The sequence below is a fragment of the Protopterus annectens genome, chromosome 3.part1, assembly GCF_019279795.1.
Source record: "Protopterus annectens isolate FY-2018-M chromosome 3.part1, PAN1.0, whole genome shotgun sequence".
Classification (NCBI taxonomy): domain Eukaryota; kingdom Metazoa; phylum Chordata; order Ceratodontiformes; family Protopteridae; genus Protopterus; species Protopterus annectens.
In genome coordinates this window covers 148,113,142-148,138,233 of record NC_056732.1, presented here as the reverse complement: position 1 = coordinate 148,138,233, position 25,092 = coordinate 148,113,142, and the positions used below count along the sequence as shown (strand labels likewise).

At 45.2% G+C, this 25,092-nt stretch overlaps 1 protein-coding gene across 2 annotated transcripts in view; it reads right to left on the bottom strand.

Annotated features, from left to right (window-relative positions):
• The window catches only part of WAC (WW domain containing adaptor with coiled-coil), a 2,564,300-nt gene that overhangs the window by 2,038,320 nt on the left and 500,888 nt on the right, over positions 1-25,092 (bottom strand). For both annotated transcript variants that reach the window (XM_044066675.1, XM_044066674.1), the window contains exon 5: positions 14,902-15,017. In XM_044066675.1, coding sequence (XP_043922610.1) covers positions 14,902-15,017 — 116 coding nt within the window. The remainder of the gene's footprint in view (positions 1-14,901; positions 15,018-25,092) is intronic.

Here is a 25,092-nt window from a genome sequence, read left to right as displayed (position 1 = left end):
TGAGGTATTTGCTTCCCACAAGAAATACAATTATTAACTTTTTCTGACATCGGTAAAAAGCAAGAAAAAAGTTTACCAAACGGGGTACTTAGCTTTAGTGAAGACTTCAGTTCTGAAACTCAAACTCGAATATTTCATTAGTCGGCCGACCAGCACTTGCGAAATGCTTCTGCTTCGGGCACCGCGCGGCAAGAAAGACTCAAGCAAATGGCGTCAGCTGCATGTTTTTTACCCTTGACGACCTCACGTCATGGAAGAGGAGACTGCAACCGACGCAGGACCCAAGACTTTGGAATTCAGGCCAACTGAGGGCAACCTGCCAGCAGATTACCCAAAGGTAATGACTGCAACAGTGAAACACTACGAATATCCTTGCAACATCTGTCTGGTCTCTTCGCAGCTGGACGCTGAGAGTTATGCACAGAAGAGGTGGACTGAAAAAGTCATGGAAAGCCTCAAGGACAGGAGAGACCAGAGAAGGGGAAGGGGTACCTACCCATCTCCAAGAGGGAGCAATACCTCTTCTGGACATCAGAGATCCAACTAGACTGCCATTCACAGTGTTTCATCATAATCTGTAGAGTCTCAGCCCAAAGGAAGCTTCCTCAATAGGTGAATCAGGTAGGAGGGAGTCCCTTTCATTAGAGAATATATGTCCTGGAGAACGTATCTGAGAGCAGTAGTCCAGAGTATGGTCTGACTCGTTTTACTGCTCATCAGAAGAGGAGTGAGTTTTAACAGAGAAACATGTGGTTGGGAAACCCAAAAAAGGGTGATTTCAAGGACAATCGCTTTAAACAGCCCTTGCGAAAATTCTATCCTCTCTTTCTACCTAACTGCTGAGGAACAGGCCACATGTTTAGTCTTCTTTTTTTTCTTTTTAAGCTTAACAACAGTCTGGATAAGGTATGGAGGTTCGGAACCATGTCTAACCTCTATTAGAGGGCCTGGGATATCCTAACTACAATTTGTGGGACACCACATGATCCTGAAATGAGTAGACACAGTTCCATGGACATAAATAGACAGTCTGCAAGGCCTCAGGAGCTCTACTGGCCTCCAATGGGGTCTCTGTAGTGGGCAACTTAGCGGAGGTTTGACATTCCACAGGTTGTGTAACCTCAGTAAGTACAATGAGAGTTAAAAACATTGGATTGCTGATCCATTTAAGACCCCTTAAGCTTACTCTTCAGTGGAAGAGAGACAATGGAAGATGCAGAATCAGACATCTTGGACTGGCAAGGTGCTTAAGACTCTGGGTCTCAAGGAAGGTGTTGAGAGTAAGAGCCAAAACCCAAGGGATTTTGGAATGAAAGAAACGTTGTGTAAAATCTTACCATAACCATAGATGTCCTTCTCTTCCATGTTGCAGTATTCTACAGATGGGTTGACTCCTCTTGTCTCGCATATATATGGCCAGTACACAAAAGTTTTCCGTCCCTCTGAGGTGCATGGGACATCTCACGTGGCTGAGGGAAACGAGGGCCACAAAAGTAATGTCTGCACGCACAAACCCTCAGAAATGAAAGCCCCAGTCGGAGCTAGTCCTAATAAAGGCAATGTCAGTCCAGTGCTATCCAGAAAGGGAAACTCAACCTAACAGAAAGGGAAGAAGGGTAAGAAGGAATATTGCAACATGAAAAAGAAGGACATCTATGGTTATTGTTAAGATTTTACGCAACCTTTCTATGTCCTTCTATTCCAATGTTGCAGTAATCTACATATGGGTGAGTGCCAAAGCTAACTGTGACTGGGGAGGTGGTCTAGAGGCAGATTCCAGGAATCTGTGAAGGACAGCCTTGGCAATCCCTGCCCTGGATCAAGAGATGTGGTCTAGTTTGCAGTGTGTGGTGAAGGTGTGAACTGAAGACCAAATAGCTGCTTCCAGAATAGTAGAAGTATCCAGGCCCTTAAAGAAGGCTCCTGAAGAGGCCACAGCACTGGTGGAGTATGCTTTGCAGAGATTTACCATGGAGTTGGTAGGAGAAGGTGATGGCCTTGGAGATCCAGGCAGATACGGACACTGCCTTACCCATGGCTCTAGGTTGGAAGGATACGAAAAGCTGGTCGGCCTGTCTGATGAACTTGGTTTTATGCAAGTAAAACCTGAGTTGTTGGTGCTCATCCAGGAGTGCAGCGCTCACTCACTGTCCCCCTGTGGGTTAGGGAAAAAGGCAGGTAGATGTGTGGCCTGGTTAAGGGACAGGACATTAACTACCTTGGGCATGAAGGATGGGTTAAGCTCTAAAGGTAACCATATCCTTGTGGTAAACTAGGAAAGGAGAAAAGCCATAAGGGGTTGTAGCTCTGACACTCTTCTGGCTGAGGTCAAGGCCACTAGCAGTACAGTTTTCCATGTGCAATGTTTTACAGTAGCTTAGTCTACTGGCTCAAAGGGAGAGTAGCTCACACAGGTAAGACAGGACTAGAGGGGGCTCGCTAGAAAGTGGGTCCAGCTGTCTTTTGTGACACCATACAGTGAATCTTTTCCACTTAGGAAGGTAGGATTTTTTTGTATTTGGTTTCCTGGCCTCCTGCAGGACATTGAGCATGTCCTCATTGTAAAGGTGACTGAAGGGGATAAGAATCCTATCAGCCACAGGGTGAGGTGCAGAAGCTGCCACTGTGGGTGGATCTGGGATCCCTTGTGTTGTGTTAGAAGGTCCACACTGGGAGGTAACTTGCAGTGATTGTCCTTGGACAACTGTAGAAGTAGGGGGAAAGTACAGTTGTGTACACTTAACATAAATGTAGATGTTAAGAGTGTATTCACTGTTGCAGTCATCACACTTGGGTTATCTGCCTGCAGGTAGCCCTCAGTCGGCCTGAACACCAGAGTCTTGGGATTTCTGCGTCAGATGCTGTTGCCTCATCCATGACGTCAGGGCCGTCAGGGGTATAAAACATGCAGCCAATGCCATTACATCAGTTTTTCTTGACCCAGATGTCAGAAACCCCAAAACAGGAAGCAATCAAATGGTATGGAACACCCCCAGTAAAAAGTAAATACCATTTCTATAACATAAGGCCAAAAAAGAGGACAAGTAGAAAGTTCAGAAAGACAGGGGGGGGCTGGAGGGAGGGTAACCAGGACTGCAACAGTGAACACACTAACATCTACATTTATGGTAAGTGTACACAACTTTACTATGTTCTTCGTGTTTCATTGTTGCAGTCATCACACTTGGGTTGATTCCCAAAGCTGAGGAAGGGGAGAGGCAGTCAAAAACAAGTAGGGCTGGCTAGCTGGCCTTGTAAGACTGCTGTGGCAAATCCAGCTCTGGATTTAGAAAAGATAGGTAAGTGGAGGTTGAGGTAGTCCTAGTGGAATGAGGTCTGATCCCCTGTGGGGTAGGTTTTCCATGGTGTTTCTAGCAGAAATGGATGCAGTGTGCTATCCATTCAGAAATGGTTTGTTTTGAAATGGCCTTGCCCTGTGCCCCTGTAGCAAAGCTGACTAGCAGCTGGTCAGATTTTCTGAAAGGTTTAGTCCTGTCAAGGTAGAACCTGAGCTGTCTGTGCACGTCCAAAGAGAGCAGGATCCTTTCCCCTTTATTCTGAGGAATAGGAAAAAAGGTAGGCAAATGGATGGATTGGTTTAAAGCCACATTGGATACCACCTTGGGCATAAGATGGGTTAGTCCTGAGGGGAAACCCTGTCCGCATGGAAGACAACGAAGGGTTCCACAGCCATAAGGGCCTGCAACTCAGACACTTTTCTTGCTGAAGTGATGGCTAGCAGAAAGGCTGTTTTCCAAGAGAGGAATTTTAACTCTGCTGTAACTGCAGGTTCAAAGGGAGGAACTGTGAGCTTCTCCAGTACAAAGTTAAGGTCCCAAGGCTGGAGTGGGAGTTCTCCTGGGGGGGGGTCTTAAATTTTTGGCTCCTCTCAGGAACTGTTCAACCATAGTGTGAGAGAAGAGGGGTGGCTTAGTATTGTAAGGAGCTGAGATGGCAGAGGCATGAATTTTAACTGAAGAGAAGAATAGACCTTTGTGGAGCAGTTCTGTTAGGTAATTTAGTATTTGAGGTAAGTTGGGCACGGTTGTGTCCATTCCCTGAGACTGGCTACAAGAACAGTATCTTTTCCACTTTTCTGAATAGGATTTCCTAGTACTAGGCGTCCTTGCTCAAGGATGACATCCAGCACCGGTTTACTTTGGGTTGCTGGTGATGTGTTCAGGGGATAAGCCAGGCTGCTAGGTTCAGGGTTTGCAGCTGAGGATGCAAAATCTGGCCCTCCTCCTGGGAAAGCAGGGAAAAGGTCTGAGGCAGGTGCCATGTTGGCACTACTGTCAGACTGCGCAAAAGTGGGTACCAGTGCTGGCATGGCCAGTCTCTTGCAATCAGGATTGTCCTTGGCTTGTTCTGTCTGATCTTGAGAAGAACCTTCGAGAGGAGGGGCAGAGGGGGAAAGGCATAGATTGAGAGGTTTTTCCATGTAAAGGACAGGGCATCCACACTTTCCATGCTTAGCTGTGGGGAGTTCTGGTGCAATATTTGCTCAATTGACAGTTCTGCGGGGAAGCAAAGAGGTCTACCTCTGGTGGGAAGCAAAGAGGTCTACCTCTGGTGCCCCGCACCTGTGGATCAGAAGCTTGAATGATTTGGGTTCCAGGTTCCACTCGTGTGGGTCCATTAGACTTCTGCTTAAGTAGTCTACAAGTGAATTTAGTTTGCCTGGCAGGAATTGAACTTGCAGGTGCACTTAATTGCTCAAGGCTGTGTTCCACAAAACCATGGCTAACCTGCACAGTGGGTAGGAATGGGTTCCCCCCCCCCTGTTTATGTATCACATAACTGTGGTGTTCTGTCAATCAATAGTTGCCCTGGAAGAATAAGGTACTTGAAGGCTGTCAGTACATTCTGTACAGCTAACATTTCTTTGATTGATATGCAGGTGCATTTGTTTTGGGCTCCATTTGCCTTGAAAGCATTTTCCTGCCATATGAGCCCCCCATGCATAATCTGATGCATCTGTTGTTAGGGTTTGTGCGGTGGGGGGTTGAGTGAAAGGGAGTCTCTTGTTGTGGTAGCAGGCCTCTGCCCACCAAAGGAACTCTGTCCTTAGGCAAGGAATGATAGGAATCAGTTTCCAGGTCCTGAGAATGTTGACAGAGACTTTTTTTTTTTTTTTTTTTTTTTAAAGTACCATTGAAGTTTCCTCATATGCAGTCTTGCATATGGAATTAGTAGAATGCAAGGGGCCATGAACCCTAGGGGCTGCAGTATTTTTCTTATAGATAGCTGGGTTTGGGTGGCCAGTAGATTGAAGTAGTTTGTCAAATGAATCTGTTTTTCTGGAGTGAGGAATGCCATCTGGGAATTTGTGTTCAAGCTTGCTCCCAGGAATACAATCTTTTGGCTGGGTACCAAAGGTTATTTCTTTTGGTTGATGGTAAACCCCAGTGAGGTTAGAAGTCTCTTTACAAATGTCCGGTGCTGAAGTAGTAATTCCGGACTGTACGCCTGAATCAGGCAATCGTCCAAGAATGGGTACATTTGAATTTTTCTCTGCCTGCAATATGAAACTGCTGGAACTAGGCATTTTGTGAATACCCTGCGTGCAGTAGATAAGCCAAAGGAAAGTGCAGAGAACTGATAGCGCATAGAGCCTGCTCTGAAATGTAGATATTTCCTGCAAGATTCCCTTATTTGGATGTGCAGATAAGCTTCTTTTAAGTCTAGGATGGCTAGCCAGGAGTCCTTGGCTAGCATGGGAAGCAGCTGTTGGAGAGTAAGCATTTTGAATCTTGGAACCACCAGGAAGGTGCTGAGAAGAAACAGATCCAGGATAGGCCGCCAAGAGTTTTCTTTTCTGGGTACCAGAAACAGTCTGGAGTAAAAATCTTGTCCCCTTTGCTCTGCTGGGACAGGCTAAATAGCCTTGATATTGAGAAGAGAAAGCACTTGCTTTTGGGTCTCTGCCCACTGGTTTGGGGGGGGGGGGTCTGGCCATCCGCTTGGGATTGGCAGTGAGTGGAAGTAGAATCTGTATCCTTGGGATACAATGTTCAAGACCCATCTGTCCTGGGTAATGTACTCCCAGTTTTTTGCGTGCAGGGCTAGTTTTCCTCCTAAAGGTGCAAGTACTTGGGCAAGGCTTGGAAGGATGAAGGACAAGTCATTGTGAACTTTTTCAAAAGGAGGGTGGCTTACTACTCCCTGTTTTTGAGGTGGGAGCACTCCATTGTTTAGATCTGTGTAAACCCTGAGACTGTAGTCTTGGTGGTCTGCTTCCCCTTGGTTTGGACTGAGAAGGTCTGGGAGGGACTGGAAAAGACCAGTTTTTAGAAGGCCAATGCCAACTGAATCTAAGTGGCTGTACCTATAGGAAATCTTTAAAAGTTTGCAGATTTAGCTTTTTCCTCCATTTTTTTTTGAGGACGACTTCTGCTTTAGTGCCAAACAGACGTTCATGGTTTAATGGAGCATCTAGTAATTTTGCTTTGACATGGTCTGGCAAGATTTGTTCCTTAAGCCAAGCATGCCTTCTAAGAACAGACCCAGTGACAGCAGCCTTGAAAGATGCGTCTAAGGCATCAAAACCACACTGCAAAGTATGTTTTCCAACTTGATTAGCAGAATGCATTAACTCTTGTAAATTTTTATGTTCTACACAATCAGGAATCAACATAATTTTCTGTTTAATTAGCTCCATGATATGTTGCTGATACTTTAACATGTGAAACTGGCAATTTAAAGCCTTGATGGCAAGAGTAGCTGAGGTATATATCTTCTTACCCCATCTGCTAAAGCCCTAGAATCCCTGAACAAAGGGGTAGTTTTTTTTGGCAGTAGTAGCCTTAATGCCTTTAGGTCCCTGGGAAATGATCTCTGGATCCACAGTAGGATTCTTAAATAGGAATTTGTGTGAGTCAGGTACTCTGTTGTACCGGACAGGTTTCCTGGGAGCTGGTGGCAAAGTATCAGGGGTAAGACTGAATTCCATGAAGACATCATTTACAATTTCCAGAAAGTACAGTTTTGTACCTACCATAAATGTAGATGTCCGAACAGGATAGCATCTGCAGTCATAACAAATGGGTTGTCCTGTCGTCAGGCAGCCCTTCGGTCGGCCGGATTCCAAAGTCTGGGTCCGGCTTCGGCTGATGTCGCACTTCACCAGACGTCATCTCTGCTGGTCTTCGGGTATAAAGGCATCAGCCAACGCCAATTTCCTCAGTGTTTCCTGCCCCAGATGCCAGTTGCCCTCTAGGAAAGCTGAATTTTGGATAAATGCCAATGTTTCCAAAATAGTAGAAGGCAAACAAAAAATAAGCATGTATGCACATATATACAGACAAATACACCATAAGAGACTCCCCCCCAGCTAGCTATTAGGAGGGTAAATACCCTAGGAGTACCACAGAGGGGAAGGAGGGTGGGTAATCCTGACTGCAGATGCTATCCTGTTCGGACATCTACATTTATGGTAGGTACAAAACTGTACTATGTCCTTCAAGGATGCATCTGCAGTCATAACAAATGGGTAGAATACCATAGCCAAACTACGGGAGGAGGAAGAAGAATTATGGTGTAGTTAGGATCCCTTGCAATACAGCAGTGGCAAACCCTGCTCGGGATCTAGAGTATAGAGGTAAATTATAATGCTTGGCAAATGTATGCACGGAGGTCCAAGTAGCCGCCTCAACAATGTCCTTGGTTGCCACTCCTCGTAAGAAAGCTGTGGTAGTGGCTGTAGCCCTTGTAGAATGAGGTCTTATGTTCTGTGGAACTGGTTTTCCATGGTAGGAGTAACAGAATCTTATGCAATTTCCTATCCATTTGGATATTGCCTGTTTGGAAATTGCTTTTCCTTCCCTTCCTGTTGCATAGGCTACTAAAAGCTGGTCAGTTTTTCTGTTACTTTTGGTTCTGTCCAGGTAGTAGCGTAACTGTCTATGTACATCCAAGGTATGCAGCAGCCTTTCCCCCCTGTTCTGTGGATTGGGAAAGAAGGTAGGTAGGTGGATTGCCTGGTTTAAAGACACTCTGGATACCACCTTAGGCATAAATGTAGGATTAGTTCTCATGGACACTCTATCTTGATGGAAGATTAGGAAGGGTTGTACTGCCATTAAGGCCTGTAGTTCCGAAACCCTCCTTGCTGAAGTAATTCCCAGTAGGAAAGCAGTTTTCCATGATAGGTGTTGAAGATCTGCTGTTGCTGCTGGTTCAAATGGAGGGAGTGTCAATTTTTCTAGCACAAAGTTCAAGTCCCATGCTGGTAATGGTGGTTTCCTAGGAGGTTTTACATTCTTGATCCCTCTGAGGAATTGCCTGAGTAGAGGATGCGAAAAGACAGGTGGATCGAAGCTGTATTCTGCGTAAATAGCTGATGCATGTATCTTGATGGAGGAATAGGACAGGCCCGTATGTAGAAGCTCTGCCAAGTACTCCAGGATGTTAGCAATATCCATGTTCGAGACATCTTTTCCTCTTTCAGTACTCCAAATGACAAACCTTTTCCATTTTCCTGCATAGTTCCTTCTTGTTGAAGGTCTGCGGGCTTCAAGGATAATGTCTTTAACCCTTTGGGATAAGTCTGGGTTAGTTGCTGTTATGTGATGTTCCAGGCAGTCAGTTGCAAGGTTTTTAGGTTTGGGTGCATGATGTTGCAGTTGTTCTGAGTTAACATCAAAGGCATCAGGGTATTGGCCACATTCTCCCCTGAGACATGCTCCTCAGCAAAGGATACCAGTGTTGTCTTGGCCAATTCGAGCTATCAGAATTATCCTTGGACGTTCCTCTTTGATTTTCAGTAGTACCTTGTGCATCAAAGGAAGAGGTGGAAATGCATATGCTGTCAGGCCTTTCCAACTGAAGGATAGAGAGTCCACCTTCCATGCTAGTGGGTGGCATGTCCTTGTGCAGAATTATTTGAGCTGGTGATTGAGTGGGGATGCGAATAGGTCTATTTGTGGCATTCCCCATTTCTTTGTGATGGCCTTGAAGATGTCCGGGTGTAGCATCCATTCGTGAGCATCCGAGGTGGTTCTACTTAACATGTCTGCTAGGGTGTTTTCTTTTCCCGGCACAAATATTGCCTGTAACTGGATGTTGTAGCTCAGAGCCATATTCCAAAGGTCCAGAGTCATTCTGCATAGGGGGTATGAATGAGTGCCTCCCTGTTTGTTGATGTACCACATGACTGTGGTGTTGTCTGTCCTTATCATTAAATGGCCTTCTTTGAGGAATGGTTTGAATTTCTGGATTGCTAGTTTTACTGCCAGCATTTCTTTTGGTTTATGTGCAGGTGCAGCTGGTCTGGAGTCCACAATCCTTGTATGCACTTGTCCAACATGTGCGCCCCAGCCTAGGTCTGAGGCGTCCGTTGTGATGGTTTGGTTTGCTTGAAAGTTGTGGAAGGGCAAGCCTGGGTTTGACTGGCATGCTTGAGCCCACCATAGGAACTCTTGTTTCAGGCATGGGATTAGTGGGATTTCGGTTTCTAAGCTGTGCCTGTGTTGAGACCATAAATTCTTTAGGTACCACTGTAGTTTTCTCATATGCAGTCTGGCATGGGGGACCAAGATTATGCATGATGCCATGAAGCCCAAGGCCTGCAGTACTTTTCTTGCTGTTAGTTTGTGCTGCTTTGTTAATGCCAATAAGTAAAGAGGAGTTGTGCTTGTTTTTCTGCAGTTAGGAATGCCATTTGTTTTACTGTGTCCAATTCCACCCAAGAATGTTCTTGTCTGGGATGGTATCAGTCTTGACTTTTTAAATTGACTGTGTATCCCAGGGCTTGTAGTAAGCAAATGACTCTTTGTAAATCTGTTGTCAGCTTGCTTTTGTTGTCCGCTTGTAACAGGCAGTCGTCCAGGTATGGATAAATTTGGATTCCCTGTAGCCTGCAATGAGCGATTACTGATGCCAGGCATTTTGTGAATACTCTGGGCGCAGTAGATAAGCCAAAGGGCAATGCTGAGAATTGATAATGCTCTGATCCTGCAAGAAATCTGAAGTATCTTCTGCAATTTGGTCGTATGGGGACGTGCAGGTATGCCTCCTTGAGATCTAGAGTTACCAGCCAACACTCCTTGCCCAGCATGGGAAGAAGTTGCTGTAGGTCAGCATTTTGAATTTTGGTACAATGATGTATGTGTTTAAGACGGACAGGTCGAGAATAGGTCTCCAACTTTTCTCTTTTCTTGGTACTAGGAAGAGTCTGAAGTAGAATCCTTTGCCATGTTGTGTTATTGGTACTCTTTCCACAGCTCTTATCTTTGTTAATTGAGCTATCTGCTTTAGAGCTTCTGTTTTTTGATTTGGAGGCAGGTTTGGCATTCCTCTTTTTACTGGTAAGGTGAGGAAGTGGAACCTGTAGCCTTGGTCTATGGTTTGCAAAATCCACTTGTCTTTTGTGATATAGTGCCAATTTTTCGAAAATAAGGCTAACTTTCCACCTAAAGGTGCTGCTATTTGCTCCCTGGTAGGCGGTGTCAGAGCCAAGTCACTGTGACTGTCCTGTTGCAGTGGCAGTGGTTGTGTCTGTGCCTCTCTGGTTATTGCCTTGCCACTGGCGTCCTCTATAGGCACCTCCTCTGGATTGATTTCTGCCTCTAGAGCGTCTATTCCTGCCTCTGAGATTTTGAGGAGTCTGGAAAGGACCAATTTTTGGCAGGCCAGTTCCTGCTAAACCTTGGGGGCTGAACCTGTAAGAAATCCTTAACTGTTTGTACAGATTTTGCCTTCTCTTCCATTTTCTTCATTACTTGCTGAGCAGGTGTACCAAACAGACTGGCCTTATCCATAGGAGCATCTAACAGCTTTGCTTTAACATGATCCGGCAAAACCTGTTCCTTCAACCATGCATGCCTTCTTATCACTGTGCCAGTCATGGCTGATCTAAATGAAGCCTCCAGTGCATCATAGCCACATTTTAAAGAATGGTTACTAACCTGCTGAATGTTATTCACCATTTCTAAAACATATTTCTTATCTAAGGAGTCATCAGAGGACAGCTTCTTAGTTAACTGATCAAGCATAAACTCTTGGTATTGGATCATGTGAAACTGACAGTTTAAAGCTCTAGCTGAGAGAGTAGCAGAGGTGTAAACTTTTTCCCCCCATCTCTCTAAGGACCTGGATTCCCTTTCAGAAGGGAGAGGGTTTTTTGCTGAGGTCTTAGCTACTGCCTTAGGCCCCTGGGATATAGTCTCAGGATCTGCAAGTGGGGCCTTGTATAGGTGGTGATGAGTGTCTGGCACCCTGTAAAATCTATCTGGTTTGGCAGGGGCTGGAGGAAAAGTATCAGGAGCAGTGCAAACATCATTAAATGCATCATCCACAACAGGCAGAACTGGAGGTATAGCTAAGGGCCTATGTTGTGGTAAGTGCAGAAAGGTCCTAAGCCTTTTTCTTGAATCTGAGAAATCTTGTCCCTGCCATTGGAATTGTTCTCTCGTGGCATGTAAGGTTTCCCCAAAGGAAAATTCCTCTGGTGGAGAGGCAGATGGAATGGATTCTTCAGCATCGGAATCTTCATAAGTAGAAAAAGGAGCCTCTGGCTGATCTGTAATGTCTGAGTCATCCGAAGAATCATCAGAGGACACTGGCTCGGGGCTCTGCTCTAGGTCTCTTTTCTGGAGGCTGAGAGGCCCTGTCTGGGTGAGATTGGGATCCCTAATTAAGGAGATTAAATCCTCTGCCAGAGTAAGCATTTGTGAACTAGAAGTGGGCCTATGTGGGGGTCTTAACAGGCACTGATTTAACAGTTTTGGCTGCTTTAGCCCTGGCAAAGGCCTTTATAGACATGGCTGCAGGAGGCCTAGCAGCACCACGTGCTGGGGTAGAGACATCCAAAGGGATGGTGTCTGATAATTCACTAGGAACCACAGTAGTAGGCAAAACTTCAGAGGCCGATTCAACTAAGGTAGCAGGAGCCTCAGTAGTAGTCATGGATTCGGCTGAAGATTGACCCGTTTCGGTTTCGGCCGAAACAGAGACACTCGCGGCTTGCTTAACCGTGGTTTCGGCGAAACCGCGGACCGCGAGTGTCGGTCTTTCTTTGCGTTTTTTAACAATTTGGGTAGTCGGAGGATCCGACGGCATAATGTACGCAAAATCTGAGCCGAAAAACTGTTCAGCAAACTCCGACCGACGCCTAAGCGTTCGTCGGTTGAAGGAAGCACAGGCTAAACAGGCTGCTACGTCGTGGTCTGGGCCTAAACAAGGTAGGCAGTAAGAGTGGAAATCTTTAGGAGGTATTTGTTTCCCACAAGTTAAACAGTTATTTACTTTTTCTGACATCGGCTGAGGCAAGAAAGAGTCCCCAACGGGGTACTTAGCTTTTTAGAAGTCTTCGAAGTAGTATTCGGTAGTAGTAATCTCTGGATCTGACCGACCAGCACTTACGAACAGCTTCTGCTTCGGGCGCCACGCGGCAAGAAAGACTGAGGAAAATGGCGTCGGCTGATGCCTTTATACCCGAAGACCAGCAGAGATGACGTCGGGTGAAGTGCGACATCAGCCGAAGCCGGACCCAGACTTTGGAATCCGGCCGACCGAAGGGCTGCCTGACGACAGGACAACCCATTTGTTATGACTGCAGATGCATCCTTGAAGGACATCAGGAGGGATAGCTAGAGGCCTGTGCTGAGGCAAGTTTAAAAATTACGAGTCTCTTTTTGGACTGTGGGTAATCCTAGCACTCCCAGTGGAAATGCTCTGAGTATGCAGGGTTTCAGCAAAAGAAAAATCATCTGATGGGGAAGGAGAGGGAATGGAATCCTCTGCATAAGAATCCTCATAGGTAGATAAAGGTATGTCCTGGTAATCAGAAGGATCAGAGTTCATCGGACTCATGATCTGAAGAATCAGAAGGAAAATCAGTTCTTGGTCTTTTGGAGGGGGGAGGCTGGCTTCCCCTAATTAAAGTAATAAGGTCTTCTGCCATTCTAAGCACTTGTTTCTGTGGCATGGGGGCCTGAGAATGGGCTTTGGTCGTCTGTTTCCTAGGCGTAATGCAAACTATGGGCCTGAGAAATTCGGTATTATTGGTTTGAAACAAAGTAGTCGATTTAATATGAACATCAGAAGGCCTGAATACACCCTCAGAAGCTGGTGCCTGCGCAGCGGCTCCAGACCCATCCAAGGTAGAGACATCCACAGGTTCCATAGTCGAAGAAGCATCGCGTGGCATACCGGACTCCGAATGGGTCTCAGTAGAGGCCTGCAAATCTGTAAAAGCAGTTATCAGGGACTGTGAAAGCGCCTGAGAACCGGCGGACTGGCAACGAGCTTAGCAAAAGCGTAGTCGGCAGTTTTGGACCTATGCGGTCTTTATCATTACGCTTTTTCCGAAGATCGGTAGTCGGACGGCTTATCAAAGCCATTTTGGAATATGGAGAATGAGAGCGAAAGAATTTAGCGACAAAAATAGCCCGATGGCGAATAGTTAGGGCATTGAACAGGGCACAAAACAGAAAGCGAAGAACCTCGTGGTCTGGGCCTAAACAGGTGACGCAGTAAGAATGAAAATCTGAGGTATTTGCTTTCCACAAGCAAGACAATTTTTTCTGACATCGGTTAGAGCAAGAAAAAAGGATCACTAACGGGGTACTTATCTTTTTGAAGACTACAGGTCCAAAACTCTAAAAACTGACCGGCACTTGCGAACTGCTTCTGCTTCGGGCTCCGCTCGGCAAGAAAAGTTGATGTAATGAAGTCGGCTACATATTTTACCCCTGACAACCTGATGTCATGGAAAAAGCGACAGCATCCGAAGCAGAAACCCCAAGACTCTGGTATTCGGGTTGACTGAGGGCTACCTGCAGGCAAATAACCCAAGTGTGATGACTGCAACAGTGAAACACGAAGAACATGTTCTGATGATGGTGCGTGTGTGTGTCACTTTAATGGCCTACATCTGATAGCTGCCTACGTGACACATACCATGCACCCTACAGTAGTAAAACACTTTGGTATACTGACCAACGTCGGGTCGCCTGGGCAGTTAACTCCCTAATGTAAAGAATACTGCAAAAGATGAACAACAGGAAGACACCTGGTTAGCCTCATATGAAAGCTCACAGATGGATAAACAAAATGCTGCTGACAGTATATGTGTGGCTTTGGTAGTTACAGAGATATTTATAAGTCATTTACAAAATATTACAAAAATTTAATTTATGGTACTTATTACGATTTCAAAATCCAGGTTAAGCCCTAAAATACATCAAACACTAATCAATGTAAAGATTTGTTTGTGCTGAAGAGTTTGCCATTTGCATTTCCATTCCCCCATTCACATTTCTTTAAAAACCCTTACAGCTCCAGATGTATGAATATTTATGGGAGGACATAACTTTTTGTCAAAAAGCTTAAGATGCAATCATTTGACATTGGACAACAAGCCTTCAGAGCTCTAATGCAGTGAATGGGTTAATATACTTCAATATACATCCAAGAAGTTTCTCATCGATTCTGTTAACACTAAAGCCCCGTATGACAACGGTCACAAATTTCTCTTGTTTGCATGCATCTCCATGCAACGCAAGCCAGCAGTCACTGACCATTTCTTTTACACACATTTTACAGCACAATGTAGCACCCTACTTTGCAGAAGACCTCTGTTACACTATACCATTTTTTTCTTTCATTCAGTTAAAACTTCCACCCCCCCCCCCCAGAGGGTAACCTTTATAATACAAGCCAATACCCCTATCCTGACTTATTCACAAACGTAGTTGACAAATGTGAAAAATATATTCTGTATAGTGCTAGCAAGTCTGCTCAATCAAATTCCACTAAAAAAAAAAAATCCTATACACAATTTCACCTGATATCCTGAACCACATATTAAGCAACATAAATTGACTCTAGGATTCTGAAATCCACTACAGGTAGTTTACCATCTTCACAGAAACAAACTAGTTAAAGAAAATAATCTACCTTTCGAGCCATTCCTTTGGTTTTTCCCACTGAGAGACTTCTGTTCTGCAGTTATAATAATATTTCTTCCCAGAAGAACTAATGTGTTCAGACCAGTCATCAGAAGAATCATATGGCTGCAAAAAGGAGAAACAATATATTACCAAATGCAAATGATGCTCTGCACTCTTTATAAATCCTAAAATTTATTCAAAGCACTCGAAAATGAGTTCAACTGGAGATTTAAATAATATTCTAGCTTTTCTTCTCATTATAAAACAGATTCCTCCTCTTTAGGTTTCCCTGAGAGATTCAAAAATATAAACCAGAACAGGAAGAAAAACATGTTTTCTGTATCACTGCACTGTGATGAAATGCACAAAGTACTGCTGTGCAAGAAACTAACCTAAAGAGCAGACACAAATACTGTAACCCCTGCAGTAATGAAATATATTACATAAAATTAAATCAGAGGTACGGTCTTCAGTATGCGATTCTAAAGAAACTGCTGTCCGCCACCCTTTAGCTCAAGTCTGCAATATTTCAGCAGTGTCCACAAGAGTGGAATCCTGCAATGAAAGATGACACCATGCTCCTCCCCTACTGCTTTTATCTTTCACTGACCAGGAATGTAGACTGCTTAAAGACTTCACCCATGACCTGAGCCACAAGACAAACGCAAACAGAAACTTCAATCCAAGCAACAGAATCATATAAATAAAATAACTTTACAATTACACAATTAATGTAGAATATAACAGACATGAAATTAGATGAAACAATGTTGTGGCATACTATAGATAAAAATGAAATCTTTAGTCCTATGCTTATGCCTCTGGAAGCCCACAATACTGTTATCCTAAAGCCCTGAAACAATTACATTTTACTTTTCCTTAAACGTGATTTCTTTCTTCAACTTATTTTTAATCAAACAAAGGCACCTTGCTAACTGAAAGACACAATTTAGCAGTGTGCCAAGATGCAGGGGCTACCTTACTGACTGATTTTTCAGAAGTAAGACGACAAAACTGAAGCCAATAAAATTTAACGCGGTCTTGACAGAAAGCAATATGAAGACTCCCATGACAAAAAGCTTATTTGTCAGAGGCAGGAACCATATTTTACCATGAAGTAAAAATGTCAACATATTACAGAGGAGCAACAGGTACCAATTTTGTTTTCAGAGTGGTACGATGCTCCTTCTTACTAACTAGTTGAGTGTGTCTCAAGAATGGGACAGACATGCAACAATAACAAGAGGCATAGAACGTTTGAAATGAAAGTGATTGTGCCTGTATAGCAAAAATGTCACTGTCGTTTTTACTGAGAATTCTCAAACTTAAAAATACTTCTCGCCACTTCTCAGCGAACAGGGCTGTGATCTGGCAGGACAAACTAGAACATGGTAAGGCAACTACTGGCACTGGTGCTAAAGGGAGCATTCCACCACATGTTGCTTGGCACTCCAATGGAGACGGCAAAGGGGGCTATCATACTCAACAATACCTTTTTATCTTCTTCAGACTGGATTTCTTGTAAATTGGAGCAGGTTTACTGATTACAATAGGCAGATAATAAAAATATAGCCAGTGTATTTAGAGTACATGTTCACATCTGAGCATTAGGATCACAATATAAACACTACCAGGCACTTAACATTTTGCAACAATGAAAGTCATGTTTATCACACTGCACAGCACTGTAATCTCATTACCATATAACCTCGGTGCACAACAGGCAAAAAGCAACTCTCAAAGAAAACAAGACAGTGTCAGGTTTATGTCCCTACTGGGGCATTCAGAAAATTAAAACTGGTGATAAAGAATAGTTGCATAAAATCTTACCATAAAGTACAGTTGTGTACACTTAACATAAATGTAGATGTTAGAGTGTATTCACTATTGCAGTCATCACCTGTGAGTTATCCCTGCTATGGTAGCCCTTGGCCGACCGGAATACCAGAGTCAATGTTTTTCTGCGTCGACTGCTGTCGCTTGCTGTCTGACGTCAGGTCGTCAGAGCTATAAAGGAAGGCAGCTGACGCCATTACATTGGTTTTTCTTCCCCTAACCAGTCAGAGGCCCAGGTAAATATGGTAAGGTTGTCTTGGTGGCTAAAACCCACCGTTAGAAACTTATGTCTCCCTAAAGAAAGAAGACACAAGGGGAAGGAGGGTGGGAAACCAGGACTGCAACAGTGAATACACTAACATCTACATTTATGGCAAGTGTACACAACTGTACTATGTTCTTCGTGTTTCACTGTTGCAGTCATCACCTGTGGGAGGATTCCCAAAGCTGAGGAAAGCAGAACTGCAGAGGCAAACCCTGTTCTAGCCTTAGAAAAGAGAGTTAGGTGGTAATGTTTAGTAAAGACATGGATGGAAGTCCAGGTGGCAGCTTCCAGATGTCCCTGGTGGGAACTCCACTGAGGAAAGCTGTGGAAGTGGAGGCTGTCCTAGTGGAATGGGTTCGAATAGACTTTGGGGGAGGGGGCTTTCCAATGCCAACTGTAGCAGAGATGGCTACAGAGTAATATTCATTTGGAAATGGTTTGTTTGGAAATGGGATTCCCCTCTGCAAAGCTGACAAGTAGCTGGTCTGTTTTCCTGAAGGGTTGAGTACGGTCCAGATAGTATCTCAGCTGTCTGTGTACCTCTACTGAGTGCAGAACTCTTTCCCCCTTGTTTTGAGGGTTAGGAAAGAAGGTGGGTAAATGTATGGCCTGGTTGAGAGTTACATTAGATACCACCTTGGGCATAAAGGAGGGATTAGTCCTCAGGGAGACCCTGTCTGTATGGAAGATGATGAAGGGCTCAATAGCCATCAGTGCCTGAAGTTCTGAAACCCTTCTGGCTGAGGTGACAGCTAGGAGATGAGCACAGTCTTCCAGGAGAGGTATCTTAGTTCTGCTGAAGCAGAAGGTTTGAAAGGTGGTAAAGGTAATTTTTCCAAAACATAATTCGGGTCCCATGCTGAAGTGAGAGGCCTTCTGGGAGGTCTGATATTAGAAGCTCCTCTGAGGAATTGTTTAATCAAAGGATGGGAGAACAGGGGGGCTGTTCTGTATCAAAATGAGCTGAAATAGCTGAGGCATGAATTTTAATTTTGAAGGAGAGACCACTATTAAGTAGCTCTGCTAGGTAGTCCAGGATAAGAGGGATGGAAGGCAGTGAGGTATTGCCCCCACTGGACTGGCTCCAGGAGCAGAATCTTTTCCATTTTCCTGCGTAAGGTTTTCTGGTGCTGGGGCTACTGGTCTCTGTGATGATGTCTAGGACATGTTTGGTTAACAGGGGCCCCTTGTTTACCTTCAGTCTGAAATCAGGACAAGCTGCCTGGGAGGCTGTAAGATCAGGCTGCACAGTAAGGGGTACCAATGTCGTCTGGGTCAATCTGGAGCAATGAGGATGGCCCTTGGTCTTTCCTCCCTTATTTTGATCAATACCTTAGGAATAAGAGGCAGAGGGGGAAATGCGTAACAAAGACGGTGTTCCAAGGGAAGGGCAAGGCATCCACCATCCACGCTAGGTGGTCATACTCCCTGGTACAGAATTTGTTCAGCGGATGGTTGAGATGCGAAGCAAAGAGATCCACCTCCGAAGTCCCCCACGCCAGAGTGATTTGTAAAAAGATTTTTCTGTGGAGCTGTCATTCGTGGGGGTCCAGTAAGTTTCTGCTTAAGTTGTCTGCCAGAGTGTTGGTGATCCCGGGTAGGTATTCGGCTATCTAGTGTAGTCCATGGAAGCAGCTGTCAGCCAGAGGTTCATGGCTAGCCTGCACAGAAAGTAAGAATGAGTCCCTCCCTGTTTGTTGATGTACCACATTACTGTGGTGTTGTCTGTTTTGATGAGGAGAAAGTACAGTTTTGAACCTACCATAAATGTAGATGTTCGAGTGCTAATACAGCTGCAGTCATAACAGATGGGTTTTCCTGCCGTAAGGCGGGTCCTCGGTCGGCCAAATTCCAAAGTCTATGTCCGGCGTCGGTTGTCGTCGCTTCTTCCCTGACGTCAGTGCGACAGGGGTATAAAAGAACCAGCCGACGCCATTTTCTTCAGTTTTTCTTGCCCTAGATGTCAGGTGCCCCCAGAAGGAAGGCAATACATACATTTATGTAATAATGCAATGCAATATAATCAAAAAACAGTAGTTGCAAGCAAATACACCATAAAAGAATACCCCAATCAGGTTGTATGAGGAGGTGTTAGCCATTAGGCCAGTCCCAAGAGGGGAAGGAGGGAGGGAAACCTGGACTGCAGCTGTATTAGCACTCGAACATCTACATTTATGGTAGGTACAAAACTGTACTATGTTCATCGTGCATACAGCTGCAGTCATAACAGATGGGTAGAATCCCAAAGCTAAAAAAGGGTGGTAAGCACTAGGTGGAACTAGGAGGAGCCAGGATGCCCTGCAAGACTGCAGTGGCAAAGCCTGCTCTAGATTTGGAGTATAATGGTAGGTGATAGTGCTTGGAGAAGGTATGTACAGAACTCCACGTGGCTGCTTCCAAAATATCTTTGGTAGGAACCCCCCTGAGGAAAGCTGCAGAGGTAGCTGTGGCCCTTGTGGAGTGAGATCTGATGCCTGCAGGTACAGTTTTACCATGAAAAGAGTAAAAAAACGTATGCAGTGGGCTATCCATTTTGAAATTGTCCGTTTGGAAATAGACTTCCCTTGAGCTCCTGTAGCATAGGACACAGAGTTGCTCTGATTTTCTGAAAGGCTTTGTTCTGTCCAAATAACGCAGCTGTCTGGGAATGTCCAAGGAATGTAGTAGTCTCTCCTTTGTTTTGAGGATTAGGGTAAAAGGTAGGTAAGTGGATAGCCTGATTCAATGCTACCCTGGATACCACCTTTGGCATAAAGGACGGATTGGTTCATAAGGAAACTCTGTCCTGATGGAAAATGATGAAAGGCTGCACAGCCATGAGGGCTTGTAGTTCCGAAACCCTGCGAGCTGAGGTGATAGCCAGAAGGAAGGCTGTTTTCCAGGACAAACATTGCAGTTCTGTTGAAGCAGCTGGCTCAAAAGGAGGCAAGGTCAGTTTTTCTAGAATGAAATTGAGGTCCCAAGCAGGTACTGGTTGTTTCCTTGGGGGTTTTATATTCTTAGCCCCTCTGAGGAACTGTCTTAAGAGGGGGTGAGAGAATAAAGGAGGATCAGTGTTGTATTCTGCAGAAATGGCTGAGGCATGGATTTTGATGGAGGAGAATGAAAGTCCACTGCTTAGCATCTCAGCTAGGTATTGTAATATTTGAGATAAATTCAGTATTCCAGGGTTCTGACCCTTTTTCTCATTCCAGGCACAAAACCGTTTCTATTTTGCGGAGTAGGCTTTTCTAGTAGAAGGCCTTCTGGCCTCCAAAATGACATCCTGCACCTCCTTGGAGAGTAGTGTCTGTTGTGAATTTAAGGAATTTTCCATGCGGCTAGATTGAGTGTTTTCAGCTGACTGTGAAGGGTTTTGAAGTTGTGCTGAGTCAGTAGAAGAGGCATTAGAGGCAGGATCCATGGTGGGGAATGCGTCAGGCTTCTCAGGAGAGGGTACCAGTGTTGTCTTGGCCAGTCTGGAGCAATGAGAATCATCTTTGGTCTGTCTGCTCTGGTTTTTAATAGAACTTTGGGCAGCAGAGGAAGAGGTGGAAAGGCATAAACTGTATTTGTCCAACTGAAAGAGAGTGCATCCACTTTCAGGCCTGTGGGTGAAAGGTCCTTGAGCAGAATTTTGCCAACTGGTGATTTCTGTGGGAGGCAAAGAGATCTATGTCTGGCCTTCCCCATGTTTGAATTATCTTTGTAAACACTTGAGGATGCAACTTCCATTTGTGTGGATCTGTCATATTTCTGCTTAGGTTGTCTGCCAGTGTGTTTTCTTTGCCTGGCAGGTACTGTGCTTGAAGTTCAATTTGTAATTCCAGAGCCATGTTCCAAAGAGACATGGCTAGCCTGCATAGGGGGTATGAATGGGTTCCTCCCTGTTTGTTTATGTACCACATTACTGTGGTGTTGTCTGTCCTTGTCAGTAGCTGGCCTGGATGTAGTAGGTCTTTGAAAGCTATAATAGCATTTATTACTGCTAGCATTTCCTTTTGATTGATGTGTAGGTGCTTTTCTTTTTGGGACCATTTGCCCTGAATGCACCGATCTGTCATGTGCACCCCCCAAGCGTAGTCCGAGGCGTCTGTTGTGATGACTTGATTTGCTTGAGGCTTGCAGAATGGGAGACCTGTGTTTCTTTGGCATGCTTGAGCCCACCACAGAAATTCCTTTTGAAGACATGGAATCAGTGGTATTATTGTTTCCAAACTGTGACTGTGTTGAGACCATAGGTTTTTTAGGTACCATTGAAGTTTTCTCATATGCAGCTTTGCACATGGGATTAGTAGGATGCAAGATGCCATGAATCCCAGTGCCTGCAGGATTTTCCTTGCAGTCAGCCTGGTGAAAGTTGACAGTTTTCTGAAGTATTGAGTTAGTTGCCCTTGTTTCTCTGGCGTGAGGTAGGCCATCTGGGTGTTTGTATCCAAGCTGGCACCCAGGAAAATTGTTTGAGAGGATATTAGCCTTGATTTCTTTTTGCTGACTGTGTATCCCAGAGAATTCAACAGCATTATTACAAACGCCAGATGTTTCAGAAGTATGTACTTGCTGTCCGCTTGGATCAGGCAGTCATCCAGATATGGCTATATTTGTATCCCTTGAAGTCTGCAGTAGGCAATTACTGATGCCAGGCATTTCGTGAACACTCTGGGCGCAGTAGATAAGCCAAAGGGCAATGCAGAGAATTGATAATGGGTTGAACCTGCAAGAAATCTGAGGTATCTTCTGCAATCTTGTCTGATTGGGACATGCAGGTATGCCTCCTTGAGGTCCAATGTTACCAGCCAAGACTCCTTGCCCAGCATGGGAAGGAGCTGCTGTAATGTAAGCATCTTGAATTTTGGCACAAGTAAAAATGTGTTTAGGATGGATAGGTCCAAAATAGGTCTCCAATCTTTTCCCTTCCTTGGTACTAGGAATAGTCTGGAATAAAAACCTTGACCCTGTTCTTGTGCAGGTACCTCTTGAAGAGCTTTCATGTCCATGAGATCTGAAATTTGTTTTTGTGCCTCTGCCCTTTGATTGTGTGGCAGGTTTGGCATGCCTCTCATTTTTGGAAGGGTGCGAAAGTGGAATCTGTAGCCTCTGTCTATAATGTCCAGGATCCATTTGTCTTTTGTGACAGTATGCCAATTTTTCGAAAATAATGCCTTTTTCCCGCCTAAAGGTGCTGCCATTTGAGCCTTGCTTGGCATGCAAAGGGGAAAGTCATTGGTTCTGCTTTCTGAATGGCTGTGAACTATCCTCGCCACCTCTTTGTGTAGGTGCTTGCCATTGTCTGCCTCTAAATGATCCTTGAGATTGCCCTCTACCTCTTTGGGGTCTGTCCGTGGCTGGAAAGGACCAATTTTTGGAAGGCCAATTTCTACTGAAACGTGGAGGTTGTACCTGTAGGAAATCTTTCACTGTTTGCATTGATTTTGCCTTTTCCTCCATTTTCTTTAATACCTCCTCAGCTTTAACACCGAAAAATACATCTTTTTGCAGAGGGGCATCTAGTACTTTTGCCTTGACATGATCTGGTAAGGTTTGCTCTTTGAGCCAGGCATGTCTACGTATGACTGATCCTGTAACAGCAGCTCTACATGAGGCCTCTAAAGCATCAAAACCACGTTGCAAGGTATGTTTACCCACTTGTTCTGCACTATGTATCAAATCCTGCAACTCCTTCAAGTCTGGTTGTTCAGGTTGTGACATCTTGCTTCTCAACTGTGATAACAGAAACTGTTGGTACTTTAACATATGGAACTGACACTTTAATGCTCTCATGGTTAAGGTGGCCGAGGTGTATACCTTTTTCCCCCACCTTTCTAAAGCTCTGGAATCTCTCTCTGAAGGTAATGGATTTTTAGCAATGGAAGCCTTAATTCCCTTGGGACCCTGTGAAATAGTTTCTGGGTCGGCCGCATGGCTTTTGTATAGGAATTGGTGTGAGTCAGGAACCCGGTAATACCTGTCCGGCTTGACTGGAGCTGGAGGTAAAGAGTCTGGGTTAAGGCAGGCCTCCGAATACACATCTAGAATGTCTAAGACAGGAGGTATAGCCAGAGGCCTGTGCTGAGGGAGTAAGAGGAAATCCCTAAGCCTTTTCTTGGAGTCTGAATACTCTTGGCCTTCCCAGTGGAAGTGTTCCCTCAAGGTATGTAAGTTTTCCCCAAAAGAGTAATCCTCAGGGGGGGAGACAGAGGGAATGGACTCCTCTGCATCAGAATCTTCAAAAGGGGAGTAAGAATGTTCCTGGTCTTCAGAATGGTCTGAAATAATGGAGGCCTGGTCCGAGGAGGGGGATTCTTCCTCCACTCTGGGCCTTTTGTCCGGGGGTGGGGGGGTTGGGAACCCCTGATTACAGTAATCAAATCCTCAGCCATTTTCAGCATCTGTTTTTTAGGCATGGGGCTTTGAGAAGGGCCCTGTGGAGCCTGTCTTTTAATATGCATGGCTGCTTTAGACTTAGTGAAAGCCTTGATGGAAAAAGAAGAGGAAGACCTGTAGACACCTTGAGAGGTGGCAGGTCTGTCTAAACTCAGAGTTTCACCGCCAAGAGTGGCTTCGGTATCTGTAGCCGGGGTATGGGCCGAAGAGCCTGCGACCTCGAGCACAGAAGACACCGCCAATGAAGTGTCGTCGGTAGTCAGGGGCTGGGTAGGCGCCTGAGAACCGGACCACCTGTAGTCTGCTTTGGCGTGGTGTCGGTAGAAGTCGCAGACCTCGTATGTCGGTCCTTATCTCTGCGTTTTTTACTCAAAGCTGGAGTCGGGAGTATCCGACGACATAATGTAATTAAATTTTTTGCCAAAATAGTGTTGGGCCAACTCCGCCCGACGCTTAATAGTGCGTTTGTTGAATGTAGCACAAAAACGACAGGCCGAGACGTCGTGGTCTGGGCCTAAGCAAGGTATGCAGAGGGAATGAAAATCCTTATGCGGTATTTGCTTCCCACATGAAATGTAATTATTAACTTTGTCTGACATTGGTCTGAGGCAAGAAAAGTTTCCCCAACGGGGTACTTAGCTTTCAAGAAGACTTCGGTTGAAAAATATTCGTAATCTCAGGAGCTGGCCGACCGGCACTTGCGAACTGCTTCAGCTTCGGGCACTGCGCGGCAAGAAAGACTGAAGAAAATGGTGTCGGCTGGCTCTTTTATACCCCTGTCGCACTGACGTCAGGGAAGAAGCAACGACAACCGACGCTGGACCTAGACTTTGGAATTTGGCCGACCGAGGACCCGCCTGACGGCAGGAAAACCCATCTGTTATGACTGCAGCTGTATGCACGATGAACATCCCCCTGGCTTGAGATGGGGTTTGAAGGATGCCAGAGTCTTTTGTACTGCCATCATTTCTTTCTGGTTGATGTGTAAGGGGAGGTGCTGAGCATCCCAAAGACCTTGGGTGCACCTTCCTTCTAGGTGAGCGCCCCAAGCTATGTATGAGGCGTTGGTGGTAACAGTCTGGACGGTTTGGTGGAGGGTGAAGGAAAGACCCTTGATCTGGGCACAGGCCCCTGCCCACAAGAGAAACTCGGCCCTTACACAGGTGATCAGAGGTAGAGAGGTCTCTAGAGGTTGAGAGTGCTGACACAAACGGTTCTTTAGGTACCACTGAAATTCTCATGTGAAGCCTGGCCAGAGGAATTAGAAGGATGCAACATGCCATGAACCCAAAGGCTTGCAGTAACGTCCCCGCAGTGAGGTGGCTTCTGGAAGCCAGCTGAGTAAAACAGAGAAGCAGGAAGCTCTGCTTTTCTGGGGATAGGAAGGCCATTTGGGATGCTGTGTCCAGCAGTGCTCCCAAGAAAATGATCTTCCTGTAGGGTGTTTAACTTAATTTCTTCTCGTTGATGGTGAGGGTCTTGACAATGAGGAGGTCCTTAAGAAGCTTTTCTTTGCAATCTGCCTGAATGAGGCAGTCGTCCAGATCAGGATAAATGTGTATATTTTTCTGTCTGCAAAAGGCTATGGCCGGGGCTAAGCATTTGGTGAATACCCTGGGAGCAGTAGCTAAGCCAAAGGGTAGTGCAGAGAACTGAAAGTGTTGTGAGCCTGCTCTGAAGCGAAGGAATTACCTGCAGGATTCGCTTATGGGGAATGCGTAGGCAACAGCTGCT